This window comes from Pan paniscus, chromosome 20 (genome assembly GCF_029289425.2).
Source record: "Pan paniscus chromosome 20, NHGRI_mPanPan1-v2.0_pri, whole genome shotgun sequence".
Classification (NCBI taxonomy): domain Eukaryota; kingdom Metazoa; phylum Chordata; class Mammalia; order Primates; family Hominidae; genus Pan; species Pan paniscus.
In genome coordinates, this window is record NC_073269.2 from 23,200,225 (window position 1) to 23,215,235 (window position 15,011).

At 51.9% G+C, this 15,011-nt stretch overlaps 1 protein-coding gene across 7 annotated transcripts in view; it reads left to right on the forward strand.

Annotated features, from left to right (window-relative positions):
- The first annotated feature begins 991 nt into the window (after positions 1-991).
- Positions 992-15,011, forward strand: part of PGPEP1 (pyroglutamyl-peptidase I) — a 29,320-nt gene continuing 15,300 nt past the window's right edge. For 6 of the 7 annotated variants that reach the window (XM_003817775.4, XM_008971035.2, XM_008971036.3 and 3 more), the window contains exons 1-2: positions 992-1,129; positions 3,280-3,332. In XM_003817775.4, coding sequence (XP_003817823.1) covers positions 1,096-1,129; positions 3,280-3,332 — 87 coding nt within the window. In that variant the 5' untranslated portion in view covers positions 992-1,095. The remainder of the gene's footprint in view (positions 1,130-3,279; positions 3,333-15,011) is intronic. The other variant, XM_024926694.3, reaches the window with a different exon arrangement.

Consider the following 15,011-nt stretch of genomic DNA (forward strand, 5'->3'; position numbering starts at 1 on the left):
AAAAATTAGCTGGGTGTGGTGCCACACACCTGTAGTCCCAGCTACTCAGGAGGCTGAGATGTGAGGATCAGTTGAGCCCTGGAGGTCAAAGTTACAGAGCTATGATTTTGCCACTGCACTCCAGCCTGGGTAACAGAGTGAGACCCTGTCTCCAAAAAAAAGAGAGAAAAAGGAAATTATTTCTGAGCTTTATTGCTATGAAGAGGATGGAACCAGGGAATGAGATGGAACCACTGGGGGGTAGCAGTGAGGTCATTTCAGCCAAGGAGGGCCAGAAGGAACCCTCAGAGGAGGTAATAGGATAGCAGGGAGGTGATAGCCAGAGAAGGCCCCAAGGAGAAAGTGACAGTTCACCCCTCGGAGGAGGTGACAGCCAGGACAGGAGGAGGGCCCCTGGGAGGAGGCGACATTGGAACACTGGAGCTGAGGCCTGAAGGAGGCCAGCTTCGCAGGTACCTGCGGGGTGTGTTCCGGCAGAGGGAACAGCAGGTACAATCGCCCTCCCCCATTAGCCTCCTAGGACCATGGGGGCCTGCAGAGAAACTTCTGGCACCACACAAATGTGGTTGCCGTGTTTTTCCTTTTTTACTCTGTCCTCCCCCACCCCCGCCAACTTCCTGGCCTGAATGCTGCTCCTGTGACCCCTTGAGGCGAGTGACCTCGGGGAAGTGGCATTCTGTGCCTCAGTTTCCTTATCTGGAAAACGGGCCTTGCTCGTGGGGACTTCCCTCCCTAATTCTGGGCAGTATGCATGCATAGGGCAGGCCCTCGATGAACCCTTGCAGAATAAAGGACCGGCTCATCCCCAGCACCTGGCTCAGTGCGTGCAAGCGGCTACACACTACGGCATAAGATGTTCCCATTTTGCAGACGGGGAAACGGAGGCTGGGGAATACCGGGCCTAGCCGACGGGGGCGGGGCGCAGGGCGCGCACGCTGCGTCTCGGGCCCGGGGGCGCGCACGCCGAGCGGCCGACCGGGGGCGTGGCCGGGGGCGTGACAGGGGCGTGGCCTCGCGCGGCCGAGAGGCTGCAGCGGCAGCAGCTGTCGTGCCAGTCGCAACAGAAGCAGGTCCGAGGCACAGCCCGATCCCGCCATGGAGCAGCCGAGGAAGGCGGTGGTAGTGACGGGTACGCTGGCTGATGGGGGCTGTAGCGGCAGCGGCCGGGGGCAGAGGCGGGGGCGGCTCCGGGACTGCGGGGCCGAGAGAGGCAGGTGCTGGAAGTCCTCTCAGATTTGGAAGGTGTCATCACCCGCGGGAGCCCCGCGCAGCCCAGGCTTCCTGGAAAGTGGAGGAGGAGGAGCCTTGGGGGTCCCAGGGTCGGGAGTCAGGGCAGTCAGGCGCGGGGCTTGGGGGGCCGGGCAAAAGCCCGGCGCTGCGCAGGCCCCCCTGGCGTCCTTTCCTCCCAAGGTGGGGATGGTGACCCTCCTGGCACCTGCCTCCTCTGTCTGGCCTGCGGGCTGGACTGGACCCTTCCTCCCTGCCCCTTCCGAGGTCCAGCCTGTCCCCACACCGCTCCCCCAACCCCTGGCCCCAGGGGACAAAGGCCGATTTGCGGGCAGGAAGTGTCCCAGTGACAAATGAACCTCCCAGTCACTGTTCGCCGCGCCCTGCGCTCCTGGGGGGCTACTCTTCCAACGCAGGGGCAGGTGGGGGTCCGGGGACCTCGGGCTCTCCCAGCTGTCCCAGGGACTGTCTTCAGCGGAAACCCTTTTGTGTTTTGTGCCAGGGCTATTTGTTGGTGAGTCAGGGCCCCTGCTGTCACCGACTCCCCCCCACCCCCAAACCAACTGTTTCTCCTCCCTGAGACTCCGCCTCGGGGCCACGTGGGGCGCCAACTTCCGCTGGGGCCTCAGAGTCAAGGAGTGGGGGGGGTCATTTTGACCTGCTGTCTGGAGGGGTCAGAGTGGGAAATCCAGCAAAGGTGCACACAGGTGTTTTGTGGCTGTTGAAGGGAGGTTGAGGCTGATCCAGGAGATTCAGGGAAGAAGGAAGAAACAAGGCACCTGCTTAACAGGTGTGTATAATTGGGAGGAGGGTCACTGCCCCCACCCCTTCCAGCCTTCCTTTATCTGGTTATTTATTCCAGCACTTTTTGCATGAGCTGATTACATCTTTACTGTCTCCATTTTGCAGAAAGGGAAACTGAGGCTCACAGAGGTCATCCGGTTTGTAAGGGGCTGAGCTGAGACTCAAACTTTGGCTGTACAGAAGGATAGAGTTAGGAGGTCCCCTCCTGAGCCACAGCCCCTACCTGCTATCCCAGGCTACAGCATCTCTGCATAGCATTCATATCCTGTGGGATCACTGGCCCAGATGGACCGTATTTTTTTTTTTTTTTTTTTGAGACGGAGTTTTGCTCTTGTTGCCCAAGCTGGAGCACAACGGCGCGATCTCGGCTCACTGCAACCTTCGCCTCCTGGGTTCAAGCGATTCTCCTGCCTCAGCCTCCTGAGTAGCTGGAATTACGGGCACGCATCACTCCATCTGGTTAATTTTTTGTATTTTTAGTAGAAACGGGGTTTCACCATGTTGGCCAGGCTGGTCTCAAACTTCTGACCTCAGGTGATCTGCCCGCCTTGGCCTCCCAAAGTGCTGGGATTACAGGCATGAGCCACCGCACCCAGCCCCAGATCTGGATTTGAATCCCAGCTTTTTCACCTTCTTGCTGTGTGACCTTGGGCAGCTAGCTTCACCTCTCTGTGCCTCAGTCCCTGCTCCTGGAAACTGGGCCCAGGAAACACCCTTGCCTGAAAGGGGATGTGGCCAGGCTTAATGCCAGGAAGATCACTTAGCACAGCCTTGGGCGACTGTCGTGTTTTGGAAAGGGGGCCTGGAGTTTGAGCTAGCAGGGAGGAGGGTGACAAGGTGAAATCTAGACAGCCTGGAGGGCTCATTCCTCATTTGGTGCCGATTCAGGGCATTTTGGGACAGTGACACAATAATTGTAGGTTGAGTCAAGGGGACCAGAGGAAGTGAAGACAGGATCAGGACCTTTTCGGAGGCAGAAGAGACCTCTGGCCCCTGGCTGAGCATGAGGGGCAGGTGGAGGTGAAGACAGGAAGGGACTCATTGACTTCAGAGCGGACAGGTGCAGGACGGCGGCTCTGACGGGCCTCCAGGTGCTCCCAGAACTCAGGACCAGGCCCCCAATGTTGTCCCTGGCAGCTGCGCCCTGAAGCTCCTTTCTTGCTTCTCCAGGTGGGAGTAGTGGCCAGGCCAGGGGCAGACTGGGAAGGGCCACTCTTGGGTAATATATTGCTTTTCCTGTTTTTTCAGGATTTGGCCCTTTTGGGGAACACACCGTGAACGCCAGTTGGATTGCAGTTCAGGTAACTTAGATCCAGAGGGTGGGAGTCAGGCTTGGAGCTGGGCACCCCCCAGAAAGTTATGGCATCCAAGAAGGTCCCCTTTTAACAAAAACTTTTTTTTTTTTTTTTGAGACAAAATCTTACTCTGTCACCCAGGCTGGAATGCAATGGCACAATCTCAGCCCACTGCAACCTTCGCCTCCTGGGTTTAAGCGATTCTCCCACCTCAGCCTCCAGAGTGGCAGAGATTATAGGTGGCTGCCACCACGCCCGGCTAATTTTTGTATTTTTAGTAGAGTCGGGGTTTCACCATGTTGGCCAGGCTGGTCTCGAACTCCTGACCTCAAGTAATCCTCCTGCCTCAGCCTCTTAAAATGCTGGAATTACAGGCGTGAGCCACTACGCCCAGCCAGCTCTTACAAAACGATGTCGGATCCACATCTCTTCCTGGATAGTAACCACCGGAGCACACATCTGTTGAGTGTTTGTACCCCAGCGCTCTGAATCCTCCCAACAACCCATGCATAGTACGTGTAGTTATTCTTGTGCCCACTTAACAGAATAGGAAACTGAGGCCCAGAGGAGGGATGAAGGGAGTTCTCCGAGGTCACACAGCCAAGAAATGGGAGTGGCATTGCCTCAGAAGTGGCCCTGGCCAGCGGCTACAGATCTGGGTCTGGAGGGCCAGGTGTGGATATAAACGTAGCTGGTTTCCAGGACACAGCTGTTTATGTGGTGCTGGCGTCTACTTTACCTAGGAATTATCCAACTCTAGGATCTCCCTCTTTTTTTTTTTTTTTTTTTTTTTGAGACGAAATCTCACTCTGTTGCCCAGGCTGGAGTGCAGTGGCGCGATCTTGGCTCACTGCAACCTCGCCTTCCAGGTTCAAGCGATTCTCCTGCCTCAGCCTCCAGAGTAGCTGGGATTACAGGCGCCCGCTACCACGCCTGGCTACTTTTTTCTATTTTTAGTAGAGACGGGGTTTCACCATGATGGCCAGACTGGTCTCAAACTCCTGACTTCAGGTGATCCACCCACCTCGGCCTCCCAAAGTGCTGGGATTACAGGTGTGAGCCACTACCCCCGGCCAGGATCTCCCTCCTTTTTAAAAATCTTTTCCATTGACTCAGACAAATCGTGACTCAGGTTGGTTTCTGAACAGCCAAAGTGAGAATTCTCTGGTATGTTTTAGGCAGGTAATTCATGGTTCAGGAAGGACCAGGCAGGAATATGTGGGGTGGGGTGGCAGGGGAACATATCTTGACCTTGTAGGAGGGGGTACAGTGAGCCTCGCTGTCATCTCCTCGCAGCTGGGGGAGGAAAAGATGGCATATTAGGGGCCGAGGGGGGCTGTCATTCCTGGTGCCCTGAAGAAGATGCCAGTCTGCAAAACCTTTCTAGTTTCTTTTCCAGATGGAGTATTTTGTAGGGACAGGCTGGGGAGCAATGCACAGAGAGAAAGACGGAAGTGTTTTCTCGTTATATAAATCAGATCGGCAGAGACCAGAGCCAAACCCCTGTTTATCCTAGCCTATGAGCTGCCTGATTTAAAGTAACCTCTGTTCCCATTCCAGAATCCTAGATTTGGAGAAAAATCTAAGTTGAAACCTCAGCGTGGCAGTCCCCAGCTGTACCCCCCATTTTTTAATCACCCCCTCACTCCCCAACTTCAGACCTCAAAGTTTTGGCTGTTTCCCTTTTTTTTTTTTTTTTCTTTCCTGCCCACTTCGTGAACGGGATGGAGGGACGGGGTCCCGGGACCCTGCAGATGGGAGCGTGCCCGAGGCCCTGCCTGCTCACCCGCTCCACGGAGAGCCAGACAAAAAGAAACAGCATGTTTCTGAAGACTTGTGTGTCAGGCTTTGTGCACATTTCAGACAGGAGCCTTCACGGGGCTGAGTGGACACAAAGCCGGGTGTCTGAATTCCTGGGCCCCAGACACTGATCTACATCTAAATAGAAGAAAAATCAATTAAACAATCTTTGGAAATCCCTCCGAGCTTCGGGGCTTCTCGGATGGTGAAGGATGGCAGGTTTTTATCTTGTGGCCAGAGAGGAAATAGCCCTTCTCCTTGGTTCTCCTCTCTCCAGACCTGCAGTTTCCACTTTTTGCTTTCTTTTTTTTCTGGAGACACAGTTTCATTCTTGTTGCCCAGGCTGGAGTGCAATGTCACGGTATCAGCTCACTTCAACTTCCGCCTCCTGGGTTCAAGCGATTCTCCTGCCTCAGCCTCCCTTAGTAGCTGGGATTACAGCTGCGCACCACCAGGCCCGGCTAATTTTTGTATTTTTAGTACAGACGAGGTTTTGCCATGTTGACCAGGCTGGTCTTGAACTCCTGACCTCAGGGGATCCGCCCGCCTCGGCCTCCCAAAGTGCTGGGATTACAGGTGTGAGTCACTGCGCCCAGCCCCACTTTTCACTTTCTTCCCAAAGTTTAGGACACAAGATTCCCCACCATTCCCCTGCCAAAAAGATGCCAACCTTCTTAGATCTGATTGTTTCACTTAAACAAAACAAAACAAAGTTTAACATATATACACCCAGAACACTCATTAGTGAAATTTTAGGCCTGACATGATGGCTCACGCTTGTAATCCCAGCACTTTGGGAGGCTGAGGCAAGGAGTTCGAGACTATCCTGGCCAACACAGCAAGACCCCATCTCTAAAAAAAAAAAAAATACAAACAGCCGGGTGTGGTGGCGCATACCTGTAGTCCCAGCTACTCGGGAGGCTAATATGGGAGGATCACCGAAGCCTGGGGAGGTAGAGGCTGCAGTGAGCCCTCATAGTGTCGCTGCACTCTAGCCCAGGTGACAGAGCTAGACCCTATCTCAAAAAAAAAAAAAAAAAAAGAAAAGAAATTTGGCCAGGCAGCGGCTCACGCCTGTAATCCTAGCGCTTTGGAAGGCTGAGGCGGGCAGATCGCTTGAGGTCAGGAGTCAAGACCAGCCTGACCAATGTGGTGAAACCCTGTCTCTACTAAAAATACAAAAATTAGCCAGAAGTCACTTGAACCCAGGAGGCAGAGGTTGCAGTAAGCCGAGATTGTGCCACCGCACTCCAGCCTGGGTGACAAAGCGAGACTCTGTCTCAAAAAAAAAAAAAGAAATTTTACATATGTGCACCCCCAAGGCCAGGTCAAGATCTCGAACATTCTCTGGTTCTTCCTCGCATTCTTCACAGAAGCCCCACATAGCCTCTCCCCCAAGTACTCCCAAGCCCTCCCGATGTAAACCGCTGCAGACTTTTTTGCGCCACTAGGTGAATTTTGCCTGTTCCATAAGTTGGCAGGAACAAGCAGCTTCCAGGTGCCACACCTCTGCGAGAACCGCCCCTGGAGTTGCTGCTTGGTTCCTTCCTGTCCTGGATTTGCCTGTTAGAAAGGTGTCACTGCTGGATGGGTTGAATCCATTCCTCCAAAAAATGTGCCCTGGAGTGTTGTTGGTGTAATGCAGGCAACTGTTGCCAGGCGTCACCTCCACCCAAAGATGGGTGTTTTGTTCTGCACTGTGGGTGGCAATTGCTTCCTGCCGTGACCGATTTTTCGGAAGCTCCTCATCCTTCAGGGACCCCCTAAGTACTTCTCTGTGTCTCTCCCTTCTTGCTCCCTCTGGGTCTCTCTCTGTCCCTTTCCCTTCTATCTGTTCATATCTGTGTCTCTCTTCATCTCTCTGTCTCTTCTGTCTCTCTCTCTGTCACTTTCACCTTCTCTATCTGTGTGTGTCTGTTTCTCTCTCTCTCTCTTTTTTTTTTTGAGACAGAGTTTCGTTCTTGTTGCACAGGCTGTAGTGCAATGGCACAATCTCAGCTCACCGCAACCTCCGCCTCCCGGGTTCAAGCAATTCTCCTGCCTCACCCTCCTGAGTAGCTGGGATTACAGGCATGTACCACCACGCCCAGCTAATTTTGTATTTTTAGTAGAGACAGGGTTTCTCCATGTTGGTCAGGCTGGTCTCGAACTCCCGACCTCAGGTGATCTGCCCACCTCAGCCTCCCAAAGTGCTGGGATTACAGGTGTGAGCCACCGCACCCAGCTGTTTCTCTCTCTTGTGTCTTTCTTCCTCTCCCTCTCGTCTCTTTCTGCCTCTCTCTCTCTGGGTTTCTCTGTTCCTTCCCACCTTGTCCCTTCTTTCTCTCTCCGTTTCTCTCTTTCTTGCTCTCTTTTTTTTTTGAGACAGGGTCTCACTCTGTCGTCCAGACTGGAGTGGAGTTCAATGGTCGCTTGAATGAGTGAGGTGAGCAATCTCAACTCACCTCATCCTTGACCTCCCGGGCTCAGGTGATCCTCCCGCCCCAGCCTCCCAATTAGCTGGGACTACAGGCATGCACCACCACACCCAGCTAATTTTTTTTTTTTCTTTCTTTCTTTCTTTCTTTTTTTGCAGAGATGGGATTTGGCCATGTTGCCCAGGCTGGTCTCAAACTCCTGGGCTCAAGCCATCCTCCTGTCTTAGCCCCCCAAAGTGCTGGGATTACAGGCATAAACCTCCATGCCCAGCCTTCTCTGTTTCTCTCTGTCTCCCTGTCTCTCTCTCTCTGGGTCTTACTATCTCTTCCCCTTTCTCTCTCTTTCTCTCTATCTTTGTTAATCTCCGTGTGTCTCAGTTTCTCTCCCTGTGTGTGTCTCTGTCTCCTTGTTTCTTTCTCTCTGAATCTGTCTCTTTCCCCTTCTCTCTCTCCCCATTTCTGTTTCTCTCTGACTCCATCTCTCTGTCTCTCCTTTTTTTTTTTTTTTTAGACAGAGTCTGTCTCACTCTGTCACCCAGGCTGGAGTACAGTGGTGCCATCTTGGCTCACTGCAACCTCTGCCTCCCGAGTTCAAGTGATTCTCCCGTCTCAGCCTCCCAAGTAGCTGGGACTACAGGTGCACGCCACCACGCCCAGCTAATTTTTGTATTTTTAGTAGAGACGGGGTTTCACCATATTGGTCAGGCTGGTCTCGAACTCCTGACCTCGTGATCCGCCTGCCTTGGCCTCCCAAAGTGCTGGGATTACAGGCATGAGCCACCGCGCCCGGCCTGTCTCCGTCTCTTCTGATCCTTTCTCTTTGTCCCCTGGGTGAAGTCATGCCCACAGCATAGGTGGAACTGTTTCCCACCCGCAGTGTTCAGGAGGTGGGAGTTGGTGGGGTACAGAGGGGACCCCCCCTTGTCTTTCCTGGGATGGCAGCTGCCCCCAGCACCCCAAGCAGGAGGCACCATGTGTCTCGTGTGTCCCGTCTCCCCTACCTCTCAGGGTGGACTGGGGCACTGGCTGTGTTTCTCTTCCGAGGAGGCACAGGTGGGTGTTAAGGGCTGGGGAGCTCCGGGGCTCGGGGCCATCTGGGGCGTCTCTTGCCAACGCTGGGTGAGGAGGACCCGGGTCACAGAACTTGGTAACATCACGGGACAATTGCTGCCACAGTGAGTCTAGACAGACCTGCTAAGGATATTACCAGGGAACAAAGAGGGTCTTTGTCGTGGGGTCAGGGGAATCGGTCAGATGAGGCTGCGTGGCGGGGTCCTGTCAGGTAGATGGGGTGTAGACAATGGGGCATCTGCCCGAGCCCCGTCCTTTCACAGTGTATGCTCTGATGGTGCATGAGGCCGGGTGTGCTCCCGGCAAAGTGATGTGGGACTTGGGGTGCCCTGCCCCCCTTCTCCTGGAGGAGAACCATCCAGCCCTTTTGGAACAGAGCGTGTTCAGAGGCTAAGACTTCAGCCAGATTACCAGCCACACACTTCCTTCTAGTGCCAGATACACTGTATGGCAGGTGGCTCCCTGCCGTTACCCTATTTAAAATTGAGTGATAATTTACATCAGGCAATGTGAACAGACCTGAAATTTCCCTATCACTTTGGTGAGAAACTTTTTTTTGTTTTGAGATGGGGTCTTGCTCTGTTGCCTAGGTTGGAGTGCCGTGGTACAATCATAGCTCACTGCAGCCTCGACCTCCTGGGCTCTGGCGATCCTCTTGCCTCAGCCTCCCAAGTAGCTGGGACTACAGGCATGCACCACCATGCCTGGCTAATTTTTTTAATTTTATTTTTTGTAGAGATGGGATCTCACTATATTGCCCTGGCTGGTCTTGAACTCCCGGGCTCAAATGATCCTTCCACCTCGGCCTCCCAAAGAAGCTGGGATTATAGGTGTGAGCCACCGAGCCCTGCCATCAGGTGGGTCTTGGCAAACACACACGTGAACACCTCTCTTGTGACTGCAGGTCTTGGGGTATGTGTATATGTTGACAGTGGTTTTCTTTCTTTCTTGTTTTTTTGTTTGTTTGTTGTTTTTTATTTTTGTTTTTGAGACAGAATCTCACTCTGTCATCCAGGCTGGAGGGCAGTGGCGCAATCTCAGCTCACTGCAACCTCCACCTCCCGGGTTCAAGTGATTCTCATGCCTCAGCCTCCTGGGTAGCTGGGATTCAGCTAATTTTTGTATTTTTAGTAGAGACAGGGTTTCGCCATGTTGGCCAGGCTGATCTTGAACTCCTGGTCTCAAGCAATCCTCCTGCCTCAGCCTCCCAAATCGCTGGGATTACAGGTGTGAGCCACCCACCCCTGACCCTATTTTTCTGAATACAGCTTTCCCTGTTGATTTTTAAAGTAACACATCCCATGAGACTCAAGACATCACCTTGTGCCCATTAGGGAAAAGACAGAAAAGAGGCAGATCTGTTGATATGGGACTATGGGTTGTTTTATTTTATTTTTTTTGATTTTGTAAAACACTGAAATGGTTTAAAAGTCAAAATCATGCGATGAGTTTTTTGCATAGAAGTCTCCCTCCCGTCCCCATCGCCGCTCCCATTCCTTCCTTGCCCAGAAGGTGGCACAGTCTCGCCACGGGTCATGCCGGGAAATCCCTCCAGGTTGGTCCAAACAGAGATTACTCATTCTTTTAAATATTTTAATTTTGTTTTTAATTTTGATGAAATCCAGTTTATCGATTATTTTTCGTTTATTGTCTGTGCTTTTCGTGTCATTTGGTGTGTGGGGGCTTTTTGGTCTTTTTTCGAGATGGGGTCTCACTGTGTTGCCCAGGCTGACCTCAAACTCCTGGCCTCAAGTGGTCCGCCCCAGTAGCTGGGATTACAGGCATGAGCCACTGTGCCTGGCTGCTGATTTGTTTTTTGTTTGTTGGTTTGTTTTGAGACACAGCGAGACTCTGGCTGGAGTGCAGTGGTGTGATCTTGGCTCACTGCAACCTCCACCTCCCAAGTTCAAGCGATTCTCCTGCCTCGCCCTCCCGAGTAGCTGGGACTACAGGCATGCGACACCACGCCTGGCTAATTTTTTGTGTGTATTTTTAGTAGAGACGGGGTTTCACCATGTTGGCCAGGCTGGTCTGAAACTCCTGACCTCAAATGATCTATCCATCTCGACCTTCCAAAGTGCTGGGATTACAGGCATGAGCCACTGCACCCGGCCTGTTGATTTGTTTTTAAGAGAAAAGAGCTCTGTGGGTCTCCTCTTGGAGATTAGGGGAAGACGCATTTATAAACGGTAAAATTTTCTCCTCTGGGACGTATTGAATATGAGGTGGGAAAACCAGGCTTCAGTGTAACGATCTCTCTCAATAGCAAGTATGTATTGACTGATCTGCAGTGCAGCAATGCCCCTACTTGGCATTTATGCCCCACCCATCAGCATGAGAAGTTTGCATGAGGACGTTCACTGCAGCTTGGCTTTACAGTAAGGAAAATTAGAAGCCACTTAGATGTTCCAATGTAGGGGAATGTTTAAATCCATAGTGACCAGTTTCTGAGGTGGAGTATTATGCAGCAGAAAAAAGGATGCGCTGAGATCTCCGTATAGTAATGTAGATAGTTCTCTGAAATAGACTGCTGAGTGGAGCAAACAAAGTTGCAGGATAAAATCAATGGCTGGGCACAGTGGCTCATGCCTGTCATCCCAGCACTTTGGGAGGCCGAGGTAGGAAGATCACTTGAGCCCTGGAGGTCAAGGCTGCAGCGAGCGCTGATGGCGCCACTGCACTCCAGCCTCAGTGACCAGAGCTGGACCCTGTCTCAGAATTGCTTTTTTACTGCCTATGAATGGAAAAGCAGCAGTAAATCTTTTTAAAAACTTTACTTTTGGCCGGGCGCAGTGGCTCACGTCTGTAATCCCAGCATTTTGGGAGGCCAAGGTGGGCGGATCATGAGGTCAGGAGATGGAGACCATCCTGGCCAACATGGTGAAACCCCGTCTCTACTAAAAATACAAAAATAAGCGGGGCATGGTGCCTGTAATCCCAGCTACTCGGGAGGCTGAGGCAGGAGAATCACTTGAACCCAGAAGGTGGAGGTTGCAGTGAGCTCAGATCGCGCCACTGCACTCCAGCCTGGGTGACAGAATGAGACTCCATCTCAAAAAAACCAAACAAAACTTTACTTTTAAGTGCTGTTGGACTTTGTCTCAATACAATTTTTAAAAAAGGATAAAATCAGGCCAGGCATGGTGGCTCTTGCCTGTAATCCCAGCACTTTGGGAGGCTGAGGTGGGTGGATCACCTGAGGTCGGAAGTTCGAGACCAGCCTGACCAACATGGAGAAACCCTGTCTCTACTAAAAGTACAAAATTAGCCAGGCGTAGTGGTGCATGCCTGTAATCCCAGCTACTTGGGAGGCTGAGGCTGGAGAATCACTTGAACCCAGGAGGTGGAGGTTGCGATGAGCCGAGATCTCGCCATTGCACTCCAGCCTGGGCAACAAGAGCAAAACTCCGTCTCAAAAAAAAAAAAAAGAAGAAGATAAAATCGATGTAAAAACAAGCCAGATGTGGTGGTACATGCCTGTAGTCTCAACTAAGGCTAAAGTGGGAGGATCGCTTGAGTCTAGGAGTTCAAGACCAGCCTGGGCAGTGTAGCAAGACCCCATCTCTAAAAGAAAAAATACTATGGGATTTCTCAGGTGTGTGAATAATAGATTAGAAACAAGTCTGCATGGGGCTGAGTGCAGTGGCTCATGCCTGTAATCCCAGCACTTTGAGAGGCCAAGGGGGGCTGATCACTTGATCTCAGGAATTGAAGACCATCCTGGCCAACATGACGAAACCCTGTCTCTACTAAAAATACAAAAATTAGTTGGGTGTTGGCCGGGCGCGGTGGCTCACGCCTGTAATCCCAGCACTTTGGGAGGCCGAGACGGGCGGATCACGAGGTCAGGAGATCGAGACCACCCTGGTTAACACGATGAAACCCCATCTCTACTAAAAATACAAAAAAATTAGCCGGGCATGCTGGTGGGCGCCTGTAGTCCCAGCTACTCCGGAGGCTGAGGCAGGAGAATGGCATGAACCCGGGAGGCGGAGCTTGCAGTGAGCCAAGATTGCGCCACGGCACTCCAGCCTGGGTGACAGAGTGAGACTCCGTCTCAAAAAAAAAAAAAAAAAAAAAATTAGTTGGGTGTTTTCCCAGTACTCGGGAGTACTGTAATCCCAGTACTCGGGAGGCTGAGGCAGAAGGAACTCCTGAGGCCGGGAAGCAGAGGTTGCAGTAAGACAAGATCATACCACTGAATGATTTTTGATAATCCATCTCAAAAAAAAAAAGAAAGAAAGAAACAGGTCTACATGATGTGTGCCCTGTCACCTCTGTGGTGTGAAGATGGGAATTAGTGTAGGTTTGTTGACGGAACGGATGGTGGGGCCTTTGAAAAATATAATTGTCTTTTTTTTTTTGAGACAGAGTCTTGCTCTGTCGCCCAGGCTGGAGTGCAGTGGCACAATCTGGGCTCGCACTGCAACCTCCACCTCCCAGATTCAAGCCATTCTCATGCCTCAGCCTCCCGAGTAGCTGGGAGTACAGGTGCGCACCATCACGCCCAGATAATTTTTGTATTTTTCATAAAGACAGGGTTTTTCCATGTTGACCAGGGTAGTCTCGAACTCCTGACCTCAGGTGATCCTCCCACCTCGGCCTCCCAAAGTGCTGAGATTACAGGCGTGAGCCACCGTACTCAGCCACCTCTCACTGTTATTCAACTTTTTCTGGGATACTGCTGAGTTACTTGGAAACAGGTTGAATCTTCTTTTTTTTCCTTGAGACAGAGTTCTACTCTTGTCACCCAAGCTGGAGTGCAGTGGCGCAATCTCCGCTCACTGCAATCTCTGCCTCCCAGGTTCAAGCCATACTCCTGCCTCAGCCTCCTGAGTAGCTGGGATTACAGGCACCTGCCACCATGCCCGGCTAATTTTTGTATTTTTTAGTAGAGATGGGGTTTCACCACGTTGGCCAGGTTGATCTCGAACTCCCGACCTCAGGTGATCCACCCACCTCAGCCTCCCAAAGTATTGGAATTACAGGCATGAGCCACCGGGCCTGGTTCATTTTTTTTTTTTGAGACAAGGCCTTGCCCTGTTGCCCAGGCCATAGCGCAGTGGTGCAATGTTTGCTCACTGCATGCAGCCTCCCCCTCCCTGGCTCAAGCAATCCTCCCACCTTAGCCTCCCAATTAGCTGAGACTGCAGGCATGTGCCACCACATCCAGCTAATTTGTATTTTCGAGTTTTGCCGTATTGGCCAGGCTGGTCTTCAACTCCTGGGCTAAAGCAATCCTCCTGCCTTGGCCTCCTAAAGCACTGGGATTACAGGCATGAGCCACTGTACCTGGCCAAATTAATCATTTTAAAGTATATAATTGCATGGCATTAAGTACACTCACTGTGTTGCGCAACCATCATCTCTATCTAGTTCCAGAACATTCCATCACCCAAAAAGGAGACCCTGTCCCCATCAGTAGCCATTCTCCATTCCCCTCCCTCAGCCCCTGGCAGCCACTCGTCTGCTTCCTGTCTCTATGGATTTGCCTGCTCTGGGCATTTCATATCAATGGAATCATACAATATGTGGCCTTTTGTGTCTGGCTTCTCTCACTCAGCATCATGTTTTCAAAGTTCATCCACATTGTACCAGGGATCAGTGCTTCTTTCCTTTTCATGGCTGAATCGTATTCCATCAGATGGATGGACCATATTTCATTTATCCATCTGTTGATGGGCATTTGTGCTATTTCTACCTTTTGGCTTTTGTGAATACTAGAGAGGCTTCTTTTTACAAATTGGACACAGTGGCTCACCCCTGTAATCCCAGCACTTTGGGAGGCCAAGGCAGGTGAATCACTTGAGGTCAGGAGTTTGAGACCAGCCTGGCCAACATGGTGAAACCCCATCTCTACTAAAAATACAAAAATTAGCTGGGCGTGATCCCGCATGCCTGTAATCCCAGCTACTGGGGAGGCTGAGGCTTGAGAGTCACTTGAACCCAGGAGGCAGAGGTTGCAGTGAACCGAGATCATAGCACTGCGCTCCAGCCTCGGTGACAGAATGAGACTCTGTCTCAAAAAAATAAAAGACTCTTGGGAGGCAGAGGCAGGTAGATCACGAGGTCAGGAGATCGAGACCATCCTGGCTAACACAGTGAAACTCTGTCTCCACTAAAGATAGAAAAAATTAGCCGGGCGTGGCGGTGGGTGCCTGTAGTCCCAGCTACTCGGGAGGCTGAGGCAGGAGAATGGCATGAACCCGGGAGGCGGAGCTTGCAGTGAGCCGAGGTGGCGCCGCTGCATTCCAGCCTGGGTGACAGAGCGAGACTCTGTCTCAAAATAAAATAAAATAAAATAAAATAAATAAAAGACTCTGTGGCAGGGCACAGGGTCTCACCCTGCTGCCCAGGCTGGAGCGCAGTGGCACGATCATAGCTCACTGCAACCTCA